The sequence below is a fragment of the Scyliorhinus torazame genome, chromosome 16 (genome assembly GCF_047496885.1).
Source record: "Scyliorhinus torazame isolate Kashiwa2021f chromosome 16, sScyTor2.1, whole genome shotgun sequence".
Classification (NCBI taxonomy): Eukaryota; Metazoa; Chordata; class Chondrichthyes; order Carcharhiniformes; family Scyliorhinidae; genus Scyliorhinus; species Scyliorhinus torazame.
In genome coordinates this window covers 70927797-70947836 of record NC_092722.1, presented here as the reverse complement: position 1 = coordinate 70947836, position 20040 = coordinate 70927797, and the positions used below count along the sequence as shown (strand labels likewise).

General features: G+C 50.5%; 1 protein-coding gene across 1 annotated transcript in view; it reads right to left on the bottom strand.

Moving 5' to 3' along the window:
• The window catches only part of LOC140392868 (C-type lectin domain family 4 member E-like), a 397188-nt gene that overhangs the window by 198860 nt on the left and 178288 nt on the right, over positions 1 to 20040 (bottom strand). The window contains exons 4-5 of the mRNA XM_072478611.1: positions 16682 to 16885; positions 15214 to 15396 (exon numbers count right to left, since the gene is read on the bottom strand). Coding sequence (XP_072334712.1) covers positions 15214 to 15396; positions 16682 to 16877 — 379 coding nt within the window. The 5' untranslated portion in view covers positions 16878 to 16885. The remainder of the gene's footprint in view (positions 1 to 15213; positions 15397 to 16681; positions 16886 to 20040) is intronic.

The window sequence follows — 20040 nt, the reverse complement described above, 5'->3', positions numbered from 1 at the left end:
GGCAGATATAGAGGGAGCAATGCATGTTTTAATTGCGGCCGTGCAGATCACTGGCAACAGGAATGCCCCTTTAAAAGACAGGCAGCAGAAGGAGGGGGTACCCACCAAGGGGAGGACAGACGAGATACACTGACTTCTCCTAGGCAAACCCTTTCCCAACACAGGATTGACTAGCTAATTTAGTCATAAGGACTCTCCAATCGGACAGGGAACCTATTATCTCTCTGCAGATAGGAGATGAACAGCACCCATTTGTAATCGACACTGGAGCAGCCATGTCTTCTCTGCAATCAGAACTTCGCCTACCACTATCTGACCACACCCAGCATTTGTCGGGGTTCCAAGGGCAGGTGTGTGAGTATCCTATTTCTGAATCTGTGACAGTCACTTACGAGAATAAGTCTGCAGATCATCAGTTTGTAGTGACTACTGGATTGGACTGTAATTTGTTGGGCCCAAGATTTACTGTGTATCTTCCAGCTACAGCTAGAGTACGGAGATGAAGGGGTAATGGTCCAATCATGGAGGATGAGACAACAGTGCTATATTTCTATCACCCCCAGTGGTGGACATTAGACATTGAACATTCACTGCATCACGTTACCCTGGCCTATGACAGAACCGGACAAAACAGGGAGTTGAGGACAAATATCGGCCATTAATTGGGACCGAATGGCCAGTCAAGGTTACAGCCACAGTCACGGGAAAAGAAGGTACAGCCGATTTTGTTACAATACCACCACATTTATGGCCACAGTCAGCTTCGGTAAGCCCTCATATTACACGTCAGATCCACGACCAGTACCATGCCAGAGATTTGGGGCCTATGGTAAGGAGGGCAGTGGATCATTCAGATCCAACAGAGTACGCACTTCAAGTCACGCCAGACGGCACTGCCATAAAATATTTTGAGGTCCCTGAAACGATTAACACTTGACTGCAGCCCCGTCTATGGACAAATTAATCCGAGAGCTGTTGCAACAGGGTATTTTGGTCCCTTGCCAATCAGAATGTAACACCCCCATACTTGCTGTGCCTAAACCAGCCAAGCCAGACCAGTACTGATTAGTACAGGATTTACGTTCAATCAATGCCATCGCATAGCCGTTACATGCTCTCACTCTCCAACAGGATATTACGGTGTATAGCTTCCACTCGGTCATCGCACTACTGAGGCAACTGCAGACTCAGCATCTTACCGCAGCTCGTCAGAATAGGTATGAGATATACCTTTTGAACAATCCACGTCTGACATTTAAACACTGTACCACTATCAATCCAGCCTGTTTTCTTAGTGGTCCCCCTGTCCATGAAGACGCACCTGGCCACGACTGTTTAGCCTTGATTCAGGAAACTACCACAATAAGGGACGATTTGAGTGATATTTCGTCAGAACAACCTGACATGATTATGTGTGGTCAAATATCCCACCGGGGTTTAGTTAATGACTTACTGCAGGCCCTCCTTATGCCCGCGCAGATTTTCATCATTAAATGCGCTGCCCACACAAATGGTAAGACCCCAGTTGACGTTGGTAATGAACAAGCAGATTGTGCAGCGCGGACAGCCGCGCAAATTCAGCAAGAGATGGTGCCTAAAATGTTAAGTCAGACTAAACGATCTACTATAAATATGTCTGCTTCTGACAAGTCAATGCCAACCATCCAAGACGTCATGTAAGTGTGGTCACACCCAAGGTGCAGGCAGAGAAATGGGTGACCACCAGAAAGGGCAGGCAGTCAGTGCAGGAATCCCCTGTGGTTGTCCCCCTCTCGAACAGGTATGCCCCTTTGGATACTGTCGGGGGGGATAGCCTATCAGGGGAAAACAGCAGCAGCCAGAGCAGTGGCACCACGGCTGGCTCTGATGTTCAGAAGGGAGGGTCAAAGCGCAGAAGAGTAATAGTTATAGGGGACTCTATAGTCAGGGGAACAGATAGGCGCTTCTGTGGACGTGAAAGAGACTCCAGGATGGTATGTTGCCTCCCTGGTGCCAGGGTCCAGGATGTCTCCGAACGGGTAGAGGGAATCCTGAAGGGGGAGGGCAAACAGGTAGAGGTCGTTGTACATATTGGTACTAACGACATAGGCAGGAAGAGGCATGAGGTCCTGCAGCAGGAGTTCAGGGAGCTAGGCAGAAAGTTAAAAGACAGGACCTCGAGGGTTGTAATCTCGGGATTACTCCCTGTGCCACGTGCCAGTGAGGCTAGAAATAGGAAGATAGAGCAGACAAACACGTGGCTAAACAGCTGGTGTAGGAGGGAGGGTTTCGGTTATCTGGACCACTGGGAGCTCTTCCGGGGCAGGTGTGACCTGTATAAAATGGACGGGTTGCATCTAAACCGGAGAGGCATAAATATCCTGGCCGCGAGATTTGCTAGTGTCACACGGGAGGGTTTAAACTAGTATGGCAGGGGGGTGGGCACGGGAGCAATAGGTCAGAAGGTGAGAGCGTTGAGGGAGAACTAGGGAATATGGACAGTGTGGCTCTGAGGCAGAGCAGACGGGGAGAAGTTGCTGAACACAGCGGGTCTGGTGGCCTGAAGTGCATATGTTTTAATGCAAGGAGCATTACGGGTAAGGCAGATGAACTTAGAGCTTGGATTACTACTTGGAACTATGATGTTGTTGCCATTACAGAGACCTGGTTGAGGGAAGGGCAGGATTGGCAGCTAAACGTTCCAGGTTTTAGATGTTTCAGGCGGGATAGAGGGGGATGTAAAAGGGGAGGCGGAGTTGCGCTACTTGTTCAGGAGAGTATCACAGCTATACAGCGAGAGGACACCTCAGAGGGCAGTGAGGCTATATGGGTAGAGATCAGGAATAAGAAGGGTGCAGTCACAATGTTGGGGGTATACTACAGGCCTCCCAACAGCCAGCGGGAGATAGAGGAGCAGATAGGTAGACAGATTTTGGAAAAGAGTAAAAACAACAGGGTTGTGGTGATGGGAGACTTCAACTTCCCCAATATTGACTGGGACTCACTTAGTGCCAGGGGCTTAGACGGGGCAGAGTTTGTAAGGAGCATCCAGGAGGGCTTCTTAAAACAATATGTAAACAGTCCAACTAGGGAAGAGGCGGTACTGGACCTGGTATTGGGGAATGAGCCCGGCCAGGTGGTAGATGTTTCAGTAGGGGAGCATTTCGGTAACAGTGACCACAATTCAGTAAGTTTTAAAGTACTGGTGGACAAGGATAAGAGTGGTCCGAGGATGAATGTGCTAAATTGGGGGAAGGCTAATTATAACAATATTAGGCGGGAACTGAAGAGCATAGATTGGGGGCGGATGTTTGAGGGCAAATCAACATCTGACATGTGGGAGGCTTTCAAGTGTCAGTTGATAGGAATACAGGACAGGCATGTTCCTGTGAGGAAGAAAGACAAATACGGCAATTTTCGGGAACCTTGGATGACGAATGATATTGTAGGCCTCGTCAAAAAGAAAAAGGAGGCATTTGTCAGGGCTAAAAGGCTGGGAACAGACGAAGCCTGTGTGGCATATAAGGAAAGTAGGAAGGAACTTAAGCAGGGAGTCAGGAGGGCTAGAAGGGGTCATGAAAAGTCATTGGCAAATAGGGTTAAGGAAAATCCCAAGGCTTTTTACACTTACATAAAAAGCAAGAGGGTAGCCAGGGAAAGGGTTGGCCCACTGAAGGATAGGCAAGGGAATCTATGTGTGGAGCCAGAGGAAATGGGCGAGGTACTAAATGAATACTTTGCATCAGTATTCACCAAAGAGAAGGAATTGGTAGATGTTGAGTCTGGAGAAGGGGGTGTAGATAGCCTGGGTCACATTGTGATCCAAAAAGACGAGGTGTTGGGTGTCTTAAAAAATATTAAGGTAGATAAGTCCCCAGGGCCGGATGGGATCTACCCCAGAATACTGAAGGAGGCTGGAGAGGAAATTGCTGAGGCCTTGACAGAAATCTTTGGATCCTCGCTGTCTTCAGGGGATGTCCCGGAGGACTGGAGAATAGCCAATGTTGTTCCTCTGTTTAAGAAGGGTGGCAGGGATAATCCCGGGAACTACAGGCCGGTGAGCCTTACTTCAGTGGTAGGGAAATTACTGGAGAGAATTCTTCGAGACAGGATCTACTCCCATTTGGAAGCAAATGGACGTATTAGTGAGAGGCAGCACGGTTTTGTGAAGGGGAGGTCGTGTCTCACTAACTTGATCGAGTTTTTCGAGGAGGTCACTAAGATGATTGATGCAGGTAGGGCAGTAGATGTTGTCTATATGGACTTCAGTAAGGCCTTTGACAAGGTCCCTCATGGTAGACTAGTACAAAAGGTGAAGTCACACGGGATCAGGGGTGAACTGGCAAGGTGGATACAGAACTGGCTAGGCCATAGAAGGCAGAGGGTAGCAATGGAGGGATGCTTTTCTAATTGGAGGGCTGTGACCAGTGGTGTTCCACAGGGATCAGTGCTGGGACCTTTGCTCTTTGTAGTATATATAAATGATTTGGAGGAAAATGTAACTGGTCTGATTAGTAAGTTTGCAGACGACACAAAGGTTGGTGGAATTGCGGATAGCGATGAGGACTGTCTGAGGATACAGCAGGATTTAGATTGTCTGGAGACTTGGGCGGAGAGATGGCAGATGGAGTTTAACCTGGACAAATGTGAGGTAATGCATTTTGGAAGGGCTAATGCAGGTAGGGAATATACAGTGAATGGTAGAACCCTCAAGAGTATTGAAAGTCAAAGAGATCTAGGAGTACAGGTCCACAGATCACTGAAAGGGGCTACACAGGTGGAGAAGGTAGTCAAGAAGGCATACGGCATGCTTGCCTTCATTGGCCGGGGCATTGAGTATAAGAATTGGCAAGTCATGTTGCAGCTGTATAGAACCTTAGTTAGGCCACACTTGGAGTATAGTGTTCAATTCTGGTCGCCACACTACCAGAAGGATGTGGAGGCTTTAGAGAGGGTGCAGAAGAGATTTACCAGAATGTTGCCTGGTATGGAGGGCATAAGCTATGAGGAGCGATTGAATAAACTCGGTTTGTTCTCACTGGAACGAAGGAGGTTGAGGGGCGACCTGATAGAGGTATACAAAATTATGAGGGGCATAGACAGAGTGGATAGTCAGAGGCTTTTCCCCAGGGTAGAGGGGTCAATTACTAGGGGGCATAGGTTTAAGGTGAGAGGGGCAAAGTTTAGAGTAGATGTACGAGGCAAGTTTTTTACGCAGAGGGTAGTGGGTGCCTGGAACTCACTACCGGAGGAGGTAGTGGAGGCAGGGACGATAGGGACATTTAAGGGGCATCTTGACAAATATATGAATAGGATGGGAATAGAAGGATACGGACCCAGGAAGTGTAGAAGATTGTAGTTTAGTCGGGCAGTATGGTCGGCACGGGCTTGGAGGGCCGAAGGGCCTGTTCCTGTGCTGTACATTTCTTTGTTCTTTGTTCTTTGTTGTCATAAGGTTACAGGAGGACGCTCCTGAGAGTGATAAACAAATGTGGAAACGGTTAGGTTGTACATATGATTCTGTTTCCTCTTTATGGACCACGCCAGCACATCAGACTTGTATGTCTGATGTACTGGCTTTATGGGTCATCGAATATGTACACTTTGTAACTCATTGTGGGGCTCGGGGGATTTGTTGCTGGACACTTGGTGGCACCCTAAAATGCAGGGGTTGGCCCAGAGTATCAGTAATCGGTGTTTGATTTGTCAGCAATATAACACCGGAAAAGGTATCCCTTGTGGGATGGGGCAAACCCCGTTGCCCAGTGGTCCCTTTGAGACGCTACAAATGGATTACATTGAGTTGGAAAGGTGTTAATGTTATAAATATGTTTTGGTCATTGTGGATGGGTTCAGCAGATGGGTTGAGGCGTATCCGACTACCGATAATAAAGCTGCTACTGTGGTTAAAGTTCTGATGCGGGAAATCATTCCCCGGTACAGTATACCAGCTCAGTTGAGTTCTGATAACGGGCCTCATTTTCTTGGACAGATTAACCTGCCTCCCTTCCCCAGTGCTATTTTACAGGTGTGGAGCATGATGGAGTGGCTACGCACCGTCTGTGATATTCGGCCTCACCTCGCTTGGAGTGTTATTGGCGACGGACATGAAAAAGGGAAATATTATCTACATTTGTAACCCCAACCAAGCTACAAGGACATTTCAGTTATGCGAAGGTGATGTTCTTCGCTGCCCCCATATACGAGGACATGGTATCGACTCATGGAAGGTCGTCAAAGTTAAGGAGAATGCAGGAGTCATGAAGCAATTGCACCGGTCCCGGCGATGGGAAGGGAACATTATATGGACATTGCCTTGTTTTTGGAGTACATGTAAATTTGATTTTGGATGTGTTAAGATTGGTGCGATAAAGGTAACATCAGACCGTCAGGAGAGCATAGGAAGAGGCTGTGAGAGAGAGAGAGGGACTAGAGAGAGGACGGGGCGTGTGAGAAGGGAAGTACAGCTAGAACGTAGGTTATCGGGAGATACACTTAATTTAGTTAAAGGCCAAACTGAGGAAAACCTGGGTAGTATGAATCACTTCTACCAGATTTACCACCGCTTGTATGGCCACGGACGGGTAGTCTGCTACCCGAACCCCGCAGCGGTGTCTAGGTTATCTTCTGTTTCACCGCTTTGGGGCACTCCCCAAACGGTGGTTCATTGTCAGCGTTCCGAGCCACCGCCCGAGCAAGTCACTCTTCCTTACGATCCGGGTTCAGCACCACCGGTTATTTGCCTTCCCCTTCCTCGGGATAATCCCCACTCACAGTATGATAGGCTGCGACAGTGGAGGGCGTACATACCTAGCCACTTCGCTCCCAATAGGGATTCCCGGTCGTACGAGAATTGTTTCAGCAGTGAAGGATACGGCTGTTTGCTGGTAGAGGTGGAAACGAATATAACATGTCTGTTCCCCACCTGTACGGACAGGAAGTGTCATATCACCCAGGCGTCTGGCCAATGCATTTGTTACAACACCACTGGCGTTCTATTGAACGCCGGCCTCCAGCTCCTTTGTGGCTGGGCGAATGTTTCTCATATCACTGTTGGGACTAGGGCTTTCCGCATTGCTAGGCGGCCCGAATGGGCGTTCCAAAGCTGGATAAACTGGGCTACTGGGGGATCCTTACGCAACTGATATACTGATTGTGATGCTAGCCTGCACACGGAGCAAGGATACTACTTTTTATTTAATGGCACAGTGACCAATGTTTTGTCACCCCCATTTCCCTGCCAAATTGCTATTGGGACTCTAGTCCCTACCACAGTCCCCTGCCCTTCGGCGTGGATGCTGCATAATCAGTTAGCACGCCGGGCAGTCTCAGCTGAATTCTGCGAGAACTGGAAAAAACCTCAGATTCTCGCACCCAACCGGGGCCACTCAGCCGGGTGGGGGATTCTGAGTGTCTTGACACTGGGAGGTGTGGGGGGTTCCTTGGCTGCCAGCGATAGGAATTATTTTATTTGTGGCCTTACCATCTTGGGAAATGAAACCTTGGGAGCCCTCGGGGCAATAACCAAGGAATTGTCTCAGCTGCGGTTGTTTGCAATGCAGAACCGGTATGCTCTTGACTATCTTCTGGCCCGTGAGGGTGGGGTATGCGCCATAGTACAGGGCAAGTGTATCATGGGAGTTCAAGACTTAACCGCTAACATCACTAAATTTATGGATCACATACGGGATCACCTGGACGGGATGCAGGATCCTGGCTCTTGGGGTAACTGGGGATTTGGAGGTTGGAAGGACTGGTTGATAAATATGGCCATGTATTTAGTGGTGGCTATTGGCTGCATCTTTGTGGGCCCAGCCATCCTTAAATGTGTGATGGGTAGAATGCGGGGTACACTGGAACAGATCAACGCCCCTAGAATCTTAGCTGTCAAAATCCATGAGAGTGCAGCAGATGAAGGGGGGCTACGCCAGGAATTGGAAATGCAGTGACGGATCTTTTTAGATGAGGGACCGTAGCTATGGATTGGATAGTTCGGTTATCATGGAATGATAAAAGGAGGGAATGACGAATGTGATATAAAATAGTTACTTGAGAGATATTAGTTACTGTAATGTAGAGATAGGCCAGTCTCATTCTGGTGAGTTCACAGACAAAGGATTTCAGACCGCATGGCAAAGCAAGGAGGAGGTGTGTCCACCAAAGGAGGAGAAAAGGATGCTGGGTAATAGGGGCCAGAGGAAGGGATTGGAAGTGAGCCAATCAGAATGTATGACCAGGTCAGGAGGGGTATAGGATGACCTATGGGAATCGTGTATGTGAAACTTAATACCATTTGAATTGATTTGCAGAGATACCTTTGTCTCTTTGTTCATTCGCTTTCTGGGGTGTAGGAGACTGGATGTGTCTTATGCCTCTGTGAAATGAATCAGGTTTGCAAGCCAAATAAAATAACTAATGCTGTACCTGCAAATCCATCTCGACTTTTACTGAGGCCAGACTGACGGGTAAAGAAATTTGTATTTTGTCAGGAAGAGTAAAGGATAGATAAAGAAACCAGAAGCTGAATGGGCAAAAATGGAATAGGATTCCTGCACAAGTGGGTCCCTCTGAGCCCTGGCCACAGCAGTGCTCCCATCCCCACTGGCCAAGCTCTCTACAAGCCCAATGGTAATAGCCACCCTCCAGTCGTGGAACCAGCTAGGACAACACTTCGGTCCAACTGAGATGTCCATCAAGGTCCCCATCTGAAACAACCAAAATGGATGCCACCTTCAGAAGGTGGAGACAGGACGGGGGACACACTGACAGTTAGGGACTTCTACACAGATAACAGACTGACAACAATAGGGAAACTGACAGAGAATCTCAAACTGACCGGGTGTAGCACCGTCAATATGACGCGAGGCAGGTTGAGGTAATGTCAATTGAAGGCTTTATTAAGCAGAACTTTATCCCCAGCAGCGTGGTTACAGAATGCAGCTGCTGAGGGAAATGGAGGGAAAAACTGGGTTCTTATACCGGCATTTCTGGGTGGAGTCCAGTAGGTGGCAGATCCTATCAGGACCTGGCATCCCTCCACCAATAGCCTGTCGACACGTGGTGTACCGTATTACCCCTAATACATACCACCACACCGGGTGGAACAAGTTAAGAGAGATACAAATTTAAAACATCCTACGTAGGGAAACATAGACACACCCACGGACGATGAGACAATCTCTATTAGAAGAACTGCTGGATGCAGGAAACTGGGGGGGGGGGGGGGGAGCACCGGGTACCTCTATGGGCGGCCACTGGGGAAGGCACGCTCCCCACTGGACGAGGCAAGAGAAAAATGGGACTAAGAGCTTGGGTTTGAAATAGGCTGGGGACTCTAGAGTGAAGCACTGAACAGGGTCAACTCCTCCGTCACTTGTACAAGGCTAAGCCTAATGCAGATAGTGGTGCACAGAACCCAAATGAACAGGTGCTTCTCAGAGGCGGAGGAGCAATGTGAACAATGCCAGAGAGGCCTGGATAACCATGTCCACGTGTTCTGGAGTTGCCCCAGACTTGTTGGGTTCTGGACAGCCTTCTTTGAGCCCAAGGTTGTGGGGATGAGGGTGGAGCTCTGCCCAAAAGTGGCAGTCTTCAGGTTTTTAGAGCAGTCAGATCTCTTTATGGAGAGGTCGGCCGACGCCCGAGCCTTTACCTCCCGAATCGCGCACCGAAGAAGCCTGCTCGGCTGGTGATTGGCAGCACCACCTAAAGCTGCAGACTGGTTGTCCGTCCTGTCGGAATTTCTCCAACTGGAGAAAATCAAATTCACCAACCGGGGCTCGGAACAAGACGTGGACGTCATTCACCAACTTGTTCCAGGACCTGTTTGTAGCCAACAGCCACCAGACCAAGGGGAGGGGGAACCCACAGAGGGAGCCCAGACACCAACGAAAATGGAGAGGGGGGGGAGGTGAGGGAACAGAGAGAGACTACACCAACCACCGCCCACGGGAGGGGGTGGCACCACCCCCCTGACCAAATGGTTGTAAATACAGTAAACTAAATAAGAACAACTTACCACAATGTGACATATGTATCACTGTGCTACCTCACTATGTACAGGAGAGATGAACTGATGAACCAGCGGATAAAGAAAGCACGCCCGATAGCGAGAAGGGGAGGGGGTCTCCAGGAAGTGGGGGAGTTGGGGTTAGGAGGTGTGGAATTTTGATACCTGAGAGGCTACAGTACCATTGATAGAACCTGCATGCTTGCTATTGGCAAGAGTGTATAATAGCCCCACCATGATAGGCGGAGTATAAGAACCCGTGCCGCCCCAGCAGCACTCATTCTGTACCTGAGTTGCTGGGGGAAACATCTAGCTTATTAAAGCCTTCAGTTGGACTACAACCTCGCTTTAGTGGTCATTGATCGTGCATCAATTTAATAAGCTAGATTTTTAAGAAGAAAGGATGGAGCTCCGAATCAAGCCGGAGTGTCTGCAACTTAGCCCCCACGCGGCAAACTCTGCGGCAATCTTTAAGCACTGGCTGGCATGTTTTAAAGGGTATCTCGAGACGGCAGAAAACGCACCCACGGGAGAGCAGAAACTGCACGTCCTGCACTCAAGGGTGAGCCCGGAGATTTACACCCTCATCAAGGAAGCGGAAGACTTCGATGCAGCAATCGAGATGCTAAAAGGACACTATATTCGCCCGGTAAACCAGGTCTATGCCCGGCACCTGCTTGCAACAAGACGGCAAACCCCTGCGGAATCGTAGGAGGAATTCTACTGCGCACACCTGGTGCTGGGAAGAAGCTGCGGCTGCCCGCAAGTTTCAGCGAGCGGACACACGGGACTCTTAGTCCAGGACGCTTTCGTGGCAGGTATGCTTTCGTCACAAATCCGCCAGCGCCTGTTAGAGAAGGACACCCTGGGTCTCAGGAAGGCACGAGCCCTTGCAAGCTCCCTGGACGTGGCCTCCACGAATGCCCGCGCCTACGTGCCAAACCGCGTGGCAGCCCCCTGGGCAGCGTGGAACCCCGCAGCGGCCAACCCCGAGACTTCCCCCGTTCACCCGCAGGCCTGCGCTGCAAGGCGGCCTGGCAACCCCGAGGGGCCCCGCTGCTACTTTTGCAGGCAGGCCAAGCACCCCCGCCAGCACTGCCCGGCCCACGCATCCACCTGCAAGGGATGCGGCAAAAAGGGCCATTTTGTAGGGCTATGTCAGGCCCAAGCGGTGGCCGCAGTCTCCAGCGGCGAATCCGGACCGCCACCACAAACTTCTCCATGGGCCCCGTGCGGCCAGCGGTCGCCGCCACCCCCATATCCCAGGGCCACGTGCGGACCCCGGGTGCCGCTATCTTGTTTCGACTTCCAGTGTAACCTTCAAAGTCTGACCTTCCAATTTTGCAGCCCTATACCCCCCTTACTGTCTGGGGCCTCGCGACCCTTAAGGTCGACCCGCCTTCCCTGTTTGCGAACCTCACCCCGGATTGCAAACCCGTTGCCACCAAGAGCAGACGCTACAGTGCCCAGGACCGGATCTTTATTAGGTCAGAGGACCTAATAAAGAAGGGGTCATTAAAGCCAGTAACAGCCCCTGGAGAGCTCAAGTAGTGGTGGTAAAGACCGGGGAGAAGCATAGGATGGTCATTGACTACAGTCAGACCATCAACAGGTTACGCAGCTGGACGCGTACCCTCTCCCCCGCATATCCGACGTAGTAAACAGGATCGCGCATGATAAGGTCTTCTCCACGGTGGATCTCAAGTCCGCATACCACCAGCTCCCCATCCGCACTAGTGACCGCAAATACACTGCCTTCGAGGCAGACGGGCGACTCCATCACTTCTTAAGGGTTCCCTTTGGTGTCACTAACGGGGTCTCGGTCTTCCAGCGCGAGATGGACCGAATGGTTGACCGGTACGGGTTACGGGCAACATTCCCGTTTCTCGATAATGTCACCATCTGCAGCCATGACCAGCAGGACCACGACACCAACCTCCGAAAATTTCTCCAGACCGCTAAAATCCTTAACCTAACATACAATAAGGATGTTTAGCACCGACCGTCTAGCCATTCTCGGCTACGTAGTGCGAAATGGAGTTATAGGCCCCGACCCTGAACGCATGCGCCCCCTTATGGAGTTTGCCCTCCCTCACTGCTCTAAGGCCCTAAAACGCTGCCTAGGGCTTTTTAGCTACTACGCCCAGTGGGTCCCCAACTATGCGGACAAGGCCCGTCCCCTGATCCAATCCACAGCTTTTCCCCTGTCGATAGAGGCCCGCCAGGCCTTCAGCCGCATCAAAGCAGACATTGCAAAGGCCATGATGCATGCCATCGCCGAGTCCCTCCCCTTCCAGGTCGAGAGCGACGCATCTGACGTAGATCTGGCGGCAACACTCAACCAAGCTGGCAGACCCGTGGCCTTCTTCTCCCGTACCCTCCATGCTTCTGAAATCCGCCACTCCTCAGTTGGAAAGGAGGCCCAGGCCATAGTCGAAGCTGTGCGACATTGGAGGCATTACCTGGCCGGCAGGAGATTCACTCTCCTCACGGACCAACGGTCGGTTGCTTTCATGTTCGATAATACACAGCGGGGCAAGATAAAAAACGACAAGATCTTGAGGTGGAGGATCGAACTCTCCACCTACAACTACGAGATCTTGTACCGTCCCGGGAAGCTAAATGAGCCTCCTGATGCCCTGTCCCGCGGCACATGTGCCACTGCACAAGTGGACCGCCTCCGAGCCATCCACGAGGACCTCTGCCACCCGGGGGTCACTCGCGTTTTCCATTTCGTCAAGACCTGCAACCTGCCTTACTCCATTGAGGAGGTCAGGACAGCCACCAGGGACTGCCAAATCTGCGCGGAGTGCAAACCGCACTTCTACCGGCCAGAGAGAGCGCATCTGATAAAGGCTTCCCGTCCCTTTGAACGCCTCAGCGTGGACTTCAAAGGACCCCTCCCCTCCACCGACGGCAACACGTACTTCCTGAACGTGATTGACGAGTACTCCCGGTTCTCATTCGCCATCCCCTGCCCCGACATGACCGCCTCCACCATCATCAAGGCCCTCCATAGCATCTTTGCATTGTTCCCCGCTTACATACACAGCGATAGGGGGTCCTCCGTTATGAGCGATGAACTGCGTCAATTCCTGCTCAGCAAGAGCATCGCCTCGAGCAGGACGACCAGTTACAACCCCCGGGGTAACGGACAGGTAGAGAGGGAGAATGGAACGGTCTGGAAGACCGTCCTATTGGCCCTACGGTCCAGGAACCTCCCAGTCTCCTGCTGGCAAGAAGTCCTCCCGGATGCCCTCCACTCCATCCGGCCACTGCTTTGTACGACCACCAATCAGACACCTCAGGAATGTCTCCTTGTCTTCCCCAGGAAGTCCTCCTCCGGGACCTCGCTCCCGACCTGGCTGGCAGCACCTGGACCTATCCTGCTCCAAAAACGCGTGCGGGCGCACAAGTCGGACCTGTTGGTCGAGAGGGTCCATCTGCTCCATGCTAACCCCCAGTAAGCCTACGTGGCGTATCCCGACGGCCGACAAGATACGGTCTCCCTACGGGACCTGGCGCCCGCCGGAACTCCACACACATTCCAGCCACCAGTCCCACCCTCCCCTCCACCGCAGCACCTTACAGGAGGATCGATCCTTCCGCCGGCCCAGTCTAGGCCCCCCCCCACCCACCCACCGACGCCCCCCGCAGGTGCTCCCTTCCCAGGTCAACCGTTTCAATCACCAGCACCGTCTAGGTGTGATGAAGCTGCCATGGATATCGAAGCCATGCTCCCGGAGTCACAGATGCCCGAGCCTCCACCGGAGTCACCACCGAGGCTCCGATGATCACAGAGGACGACCAGGGCCCCCGATAGACTGATTGCTTCATTTTAACTGTAATCTGTAAATATAAACCACCAAATGTACATAGCTACCAGACTTGTAAATAGTTACTAAACACTGTACGGAGGTATTACAGTACCTCTATAACTAATTATACCATGCTGTTATGTTTTGTAGTTTCTGGCCATCACCCCCGCCGGACTTTTTTTTAAACAGGGGCTGCATGTGGTATTATAGGTATTACGGTACCCGAGAGGCTAAAGTACCATTGGTGGAAACTGTATGCTTGCTATTGGCTTGAGTGTATAATAACCCCGCCCTGCAAGGCGGGGTATAAGACCCCGTTCCGTCCCAGCAGCCTTCATTCTGTACCTGAGCTTTTGGGGAAACAGTGAGCTGATTAAAGTCTTCAGTTGGACTACAAACTCGTTTTAGTGGTCATTGATCGTGCATCAGGAGGCTCATTCAACTGCGGGGCATTTGTAGATTATAACTATAACTGATGTGTAGGCATTTCTTTATGTTAATTTTTGTTGTGTATAAAAAGAAATAACTCAAATAAAAACATTTAAAAAAACACGTTTATCTCCACAGACAGCTGTGTGATTCACCGATCCCGCGCCGGGTCGGATAATCTCTAGGGGGGGGCGCGAATCCCCCGACGCCGCTCCTGTCGCCGGAGAATCGGCACCATCGCCGCGGCGCCAGTCAGCGGCCGCTGATCACGGCCCCCCCCGCCGATTCTTCGAGCTCAATGGGCCGAATGCCCGCCGTGTTCGGCCGAGTCCCGCCGGCGTCGTTCGTGTGTGGTCCTACCCAGCGGGTCATCGGCGTTTTGGCTGTGGGGGCCGTCCTGGTGGGGGGCATAGGGCATCCGACCCTGGGGGGGGGCTCCACGGTGGCCAGGCCCGCGATCCGGGGCTACTGATCGTCGGGCGGGCTAATTCAGGGAGGGCGGTCCTATGTTTCTCCGCGCAGTGCCCCTGTAGGGCTCCGCCATGTTGCGTGGTGGCCGGCGCAGAGACACCAACCCATGCGCATGCGCGGACCCGCGTCGGCCATGGTGGGGCACGTATTAGCAGCTGGAGCTGCGTGAAGCGCTCCAGTGCCGTGCTGGCCCCCTGTGCGGCACAGGATCGCTGCTCCTAGTGGCCAGATGACGCCATCGTAAAACACTTTTTCGTTTACGACGGCGTCAACACTTAGCCCCATTATCGGAGGACCCCGCCCCAAACCAGTTCTGTTATGAATTTTAGGAAAAAATTCTGGCTCTAACTGCTTTGAGAGGTGGAGTGAGGGATCTGAGGGGAGAACAGGGAGTCAGAAATCCCAGAAAGGGACAAATTGTAGGGGAAACAGGGAGTCAGGAACCACATTTAGGGAGAAACTGGGGGAGGTGCAGTGGGGAAAGGGGAACTGTTAACTTATACTCACCTGATAAGTCTCGTAAGGTATTGCAGAGCGAGTTTGACGTCTCATTGCACCGAGCAAAAGCCGAAGACAAGTTCTGGAACTTTCCCTCAGACTCAGACAAGGTCCTGTTCAACAGGTCGGCATTCTGGCGTTCAATGGTTTGATGATTTTGAAATGCATCTAACATCTGGTTCACAAGAAGAACTGAGAGATGGAGAAAGAATGAGAGATGCAAACGTGGGTTAAAAAAGTGAGTTACAGTGAGGGGTGTGGGATTACATAGAACATAGAACATACAGTGCATAAGGAGGCCATTCGGCCCATCGAGTCTGCACAGACCCACTTAACCCCTCACATCCACCCTATCCCCGTAACCCAATAACCTCTCCTAAACATTTGGTCGCTAAGGGCAATTTATCATGGCCAATCCACCTAACCTGCACGTCTTTGGACTGTTGGAGGAAACCGGAGCACCCGGAGGAAACCCACGCACACACGGGGAGAGCGTTCAGGCTTCAGGCTCCAGGCTCCGCACAGACAGTGACCCAGCGGGGAATCGAACCTGGGACCCTGTCGCTGTGAAGCCACACTGCTATCCACTTGTGCTACCGTGCTGGATATATCAGAGCATTTCGGTGAAGAGTGTGGGATATATCAGAGAGTGAAGGGTGTGGGAGATATCAGAAAGCTACAGTGAGGGCTGTGGGGTATATGGGCGGCACGGGAACACAGTACGATCGGCAGCCCCACCTGAAGCTGCAGACTGGCTGTCCGGCCTGTCGGAATTTCTCCAACTGGAGAAAATCAAATTCACAACTCGGGGGTCGGAACAAGGCATGGAGGCCATTCACCAACTTGTTCCAGGACCTGTTTGTAGCCAACAGCCAACAGACTAAGGGGAGGGGGAGGGAGGACAAGGGAACAAGGAGACACAGAAATACAGACAACTCAAGAAGAACAGCTTACCACAATGTAACGTATGTATCACTGTGCTACCCCACTATTTACAGGAGAGATGAACTAGCGAATAAAGAAAACACGCCCGATAGCAAGAAGGGGGGGTCTCCGGGAAGTGGGGGTGTTGGGGTTAGGAGGCTCATTCAAATGCTGGGCATTTGTAGATTGTAGACTGTAACTGATGTGTACACATTTCTTTATGTTAATTTTTGTTGTGTATAAAAAGAAAAAACGCAAATAAAAACATTTTAACAAACACGTTTAGCTCCATAATCAGCTGCTGAGAGACAATATCAGGGCTGTTATGAATTTTAGAAAAAAAATCTGTCCTTAACGGCTTTGAGAGGTGGGATGGGGGGTGGGGGAGAACAGGGAGTCCGGAATCCCAGAAATGAACGAACTGGGGGAGAACATGGGGTCAGGAATCCCAGAAAGCGACCAACTGGAGGGGAAACAGGGAGTCAGGAATCCCAGAAAGGGACAAACTGTGGGAGGTGCAGTGGGGAAAGGGGAACTGCTAGTTCATACGCACCTGATACATTTCGGAAGGTATTGCAGAACGAGTTTGCCGTATCATTGGTCCGAGCAAAAGCCGCAGCCAAGTTCTGGAGCATTCCCTCCAGGTTCGTCTGGTTCCGCACAGACTCAGACAAGAGCCTGTTCAACAGGTCGGCACACTGACGTTCAATGGCTTGATCGTTTTGAGATGCATCTGACATCTGGTTCATTAGAAGAGCTGGGAGGTAGAGAAAGAATGTGGGATCAAAAAAAGTGTGTTACAGTGAGGGGTGTGGGATATATCAGAGTGTTACAGTGAGGGGTGTGGGATATATCAGAGTGTTATAGTGAGGGGCGTGGGATATATCAGAGTGTAACAGTGATGGGGGTGGGATAGATCAGGTGTTAAAATGAGGGGCGTGGGATATATCAGAGAGTTACAATGGGGCGTGTGGGATATATCAGGGTGTTACAGTGAGGGGTGTGGGGTATATCAGAGTGTTACAGTGAGAGTGTGGGATATATCAGAGTGTTACAGTGATGGGGGTGGGATAGATCAGAGTGTTACAGTGAGGAGTGGGGGTTATAACCGTGATAAAATGGGGTGTGTGGGATATATCAGAGTGTTACAGTGAGGGGTGTGGGATATATCAGAGTGTTACAGTGAGGGGTGTGGGATATATCAGAGTGTTACAGTGAGGGGTGTGGGATATAGCAGAGTGTTACAGTGAGGGGTGTGGGATATATCAGAGTGTTACAGTGAGGGGTGTGAGATATATCAGAGTGTTACAGTGAGGGGTGTGGGATATATCAGAGTGTTACAGTGAGGGGTGTGGGATATATCAGAGTGTTACAGTGAGGGGTGTGAGATATATCAGGGTGCTACAGTGAGAAATGTGGAATATATCAGAGTGATACAGTGAGGGAGGGGTGTGGGATATATCAGAGTGTTACAGTGAGGGGTGTGGGATATATCAGAGTGTTACAGTGAGGGGTGTGGGATATATCAGAGTGTTACAGTGAGGGGTGTGAGATATATCAGGGTGCTACAGTGAGAAATGTGGAATATATCAGAGTGTTACTGTGAGGGAGGGGTGTGAGATATATCAGAGTGTTACAGTGTGGGAGGGGTGTGGGATATATCAGAGTGTTACAGTGAGGGGTGTGGGATATATCAGAGTGTTACAGTGAGGGGTGTGAGATATATCAGGGTGCTACAGTGAGAAATGTGGAATATATCAGAGTGTTACTGTGAGGGAGGGGTGTGGGATATATCAGAGTGTTACATAGTGGGAGGGGTGTGGGATATATCAGAGTGTTAAGGTGAGGGGAGCGAGTTATAGCAAAGTGTTACAGGAAGGGGTGTAGAGGTATATCAGAGTATGACAGTGAGGGAAGTGGGATATGTCAGTGTGTTACAGTGAGGGATGTTGGATTCATCAGAGTCACAGTGAGGCATTTGAGATACATCAAAGTGTTGCAGCTAGGGGTGTGGGTATGTCAGAGTGTTATTGTGAGGTGTGTGGGATGTATCAGATTGGCAATTGATGGGTGTGCGAAAATATCAGAACGTTACATTGAGGTGTGTGTAATATATCTGTGTGTTACTGTGAGCGGTGGGGATATATCAAAGGGTTACATTGAGGGGTGTGGATGTATAGAGTGTTACAGTGAGCAAAGTGGGATTTATCAGTGTGCAGCAGCGAAGGATGTGGGGTAAATAAGAGTGTTACAGTGAGGGGTGCAGCATGTATCAACTTGTTATAGTGAGGAGTGTGGAATATATCAGAGTGTCACAGTGAGGGGTGTGGGATATATCAGAGTGTTACAGTGAGGGGTGTGGGATATATCAGTGTGTTACAGTGAGGGGAGTGGGGTATATCAGTGTTACAATGAGGGGTGTGGGATATATCAGAATGTTACAGTGAGGGAATTGGGATATATCAGAGTGTCACAGTGAGGGGTGTAGGGATATATCAGAGTGTTATAGTGAGGGTTGTGGGGTATATCAGTGTGTCACAGTGAGAGAATTGGGATATATCAGAGTGTCACAGTGAGGGGTGTGGGATATATCAGAGTGTGAAAGTGAGGGAATTGGAATATATCAGAGTGTTATAGAGAGGGAATTGGGATATATCAGAGTGTTACAGTAACGGAAGTGGGATATATCAGTGTGTTACAGTGAGGGGTGTGGGATATATCAGAGTGTTGCAGTGAGGAGTGTGGGGTATATCAGTGTTACAGTGAGGAGTGTGGGATATATCAGAGTGTTACAGTAACGGAAGTGGGATATATCAGTGTGTTACAGTGAGGCAATTGGGAAATCTCAGAGTGTTACAGTGAGGGGTGTGGGATATATCAGTGTGTTACTGTGAGGGAATTGGAATATAGCAGAGTATGACAGTGAGGTGTGTGGGATATACCAGGGTGTTACAGTGAGGGAATTGGGATAGATCAGAGTGTTACAGTGTGGGAATTGGGATATATCAGAGTGTTACAGTGAGGGGTTTGGGGTATATTAGAGTGTTAGAGCGAGGGATGTGGGATATATCAGAGAGTGAAGGGTGTGGGAGATATCAGAGAGTTACAGTGAGGGCTGTGGGGTATATGGGCGGCACGGGAGCACAGTACGATCGGCAGCCCCACCTGAAGCTGCAGACTGGCTGTCCGGCCTGTCGGAATTTCTCCAACTGGAGAAAATCAAATTCACCACTCGGGGGTCGGAACAAGGCGTGGAGGCCATTCACCAACTTGTTCCAGGATCTGTTTGTAGCCAACAGCCAACAGACTACGGGGAGGGGGAGGGAGGTGGAGGGAACAGGGAGACACAGAAATACAGACAACTCAATAAGAACAGCTTACCACAATGTAACGTATGGATCACTGTGCTACCCCACTATGTACAGGAGAGATGAACTAGCGAATAAAGAAAACACGCCCGATAATAAGAAGGGAAGTTATAGCAAAGTGTTACAGGAAGGGGTGTGGGATATATCAGAGTGTTACAGTGAGGGGTGTGGGATATATCAGAGAGTTACAATGGGGTGTGTGGGATATATCAGTGTGTTACAGTGAGGGGTGTGGGATATATCAGAGTGTTAAAGTGAGGGACGTGGGATACAAAGAACAAAGAAATGTACAGCACAGGAACAGGCCCTTCGGCCCTCCAAGCCCGTGCCGACCATACTGCCCGACTAAACTACAATCTTCTACACTTCCTGGGTCCGTATCCTTCTATTCCCATCCTATTCATATATTTGTCAAGATGCCCCTTAAATGTCCCTATCGTCCCTGCTTCCGCTACCTCCTCCGGTAGCGAGTTCCAGGTACCCACTACCCTCTGCGTAAAAAACTTGCCTCGTACATCTACTCTAAACCGTGCCCCTCTCACCT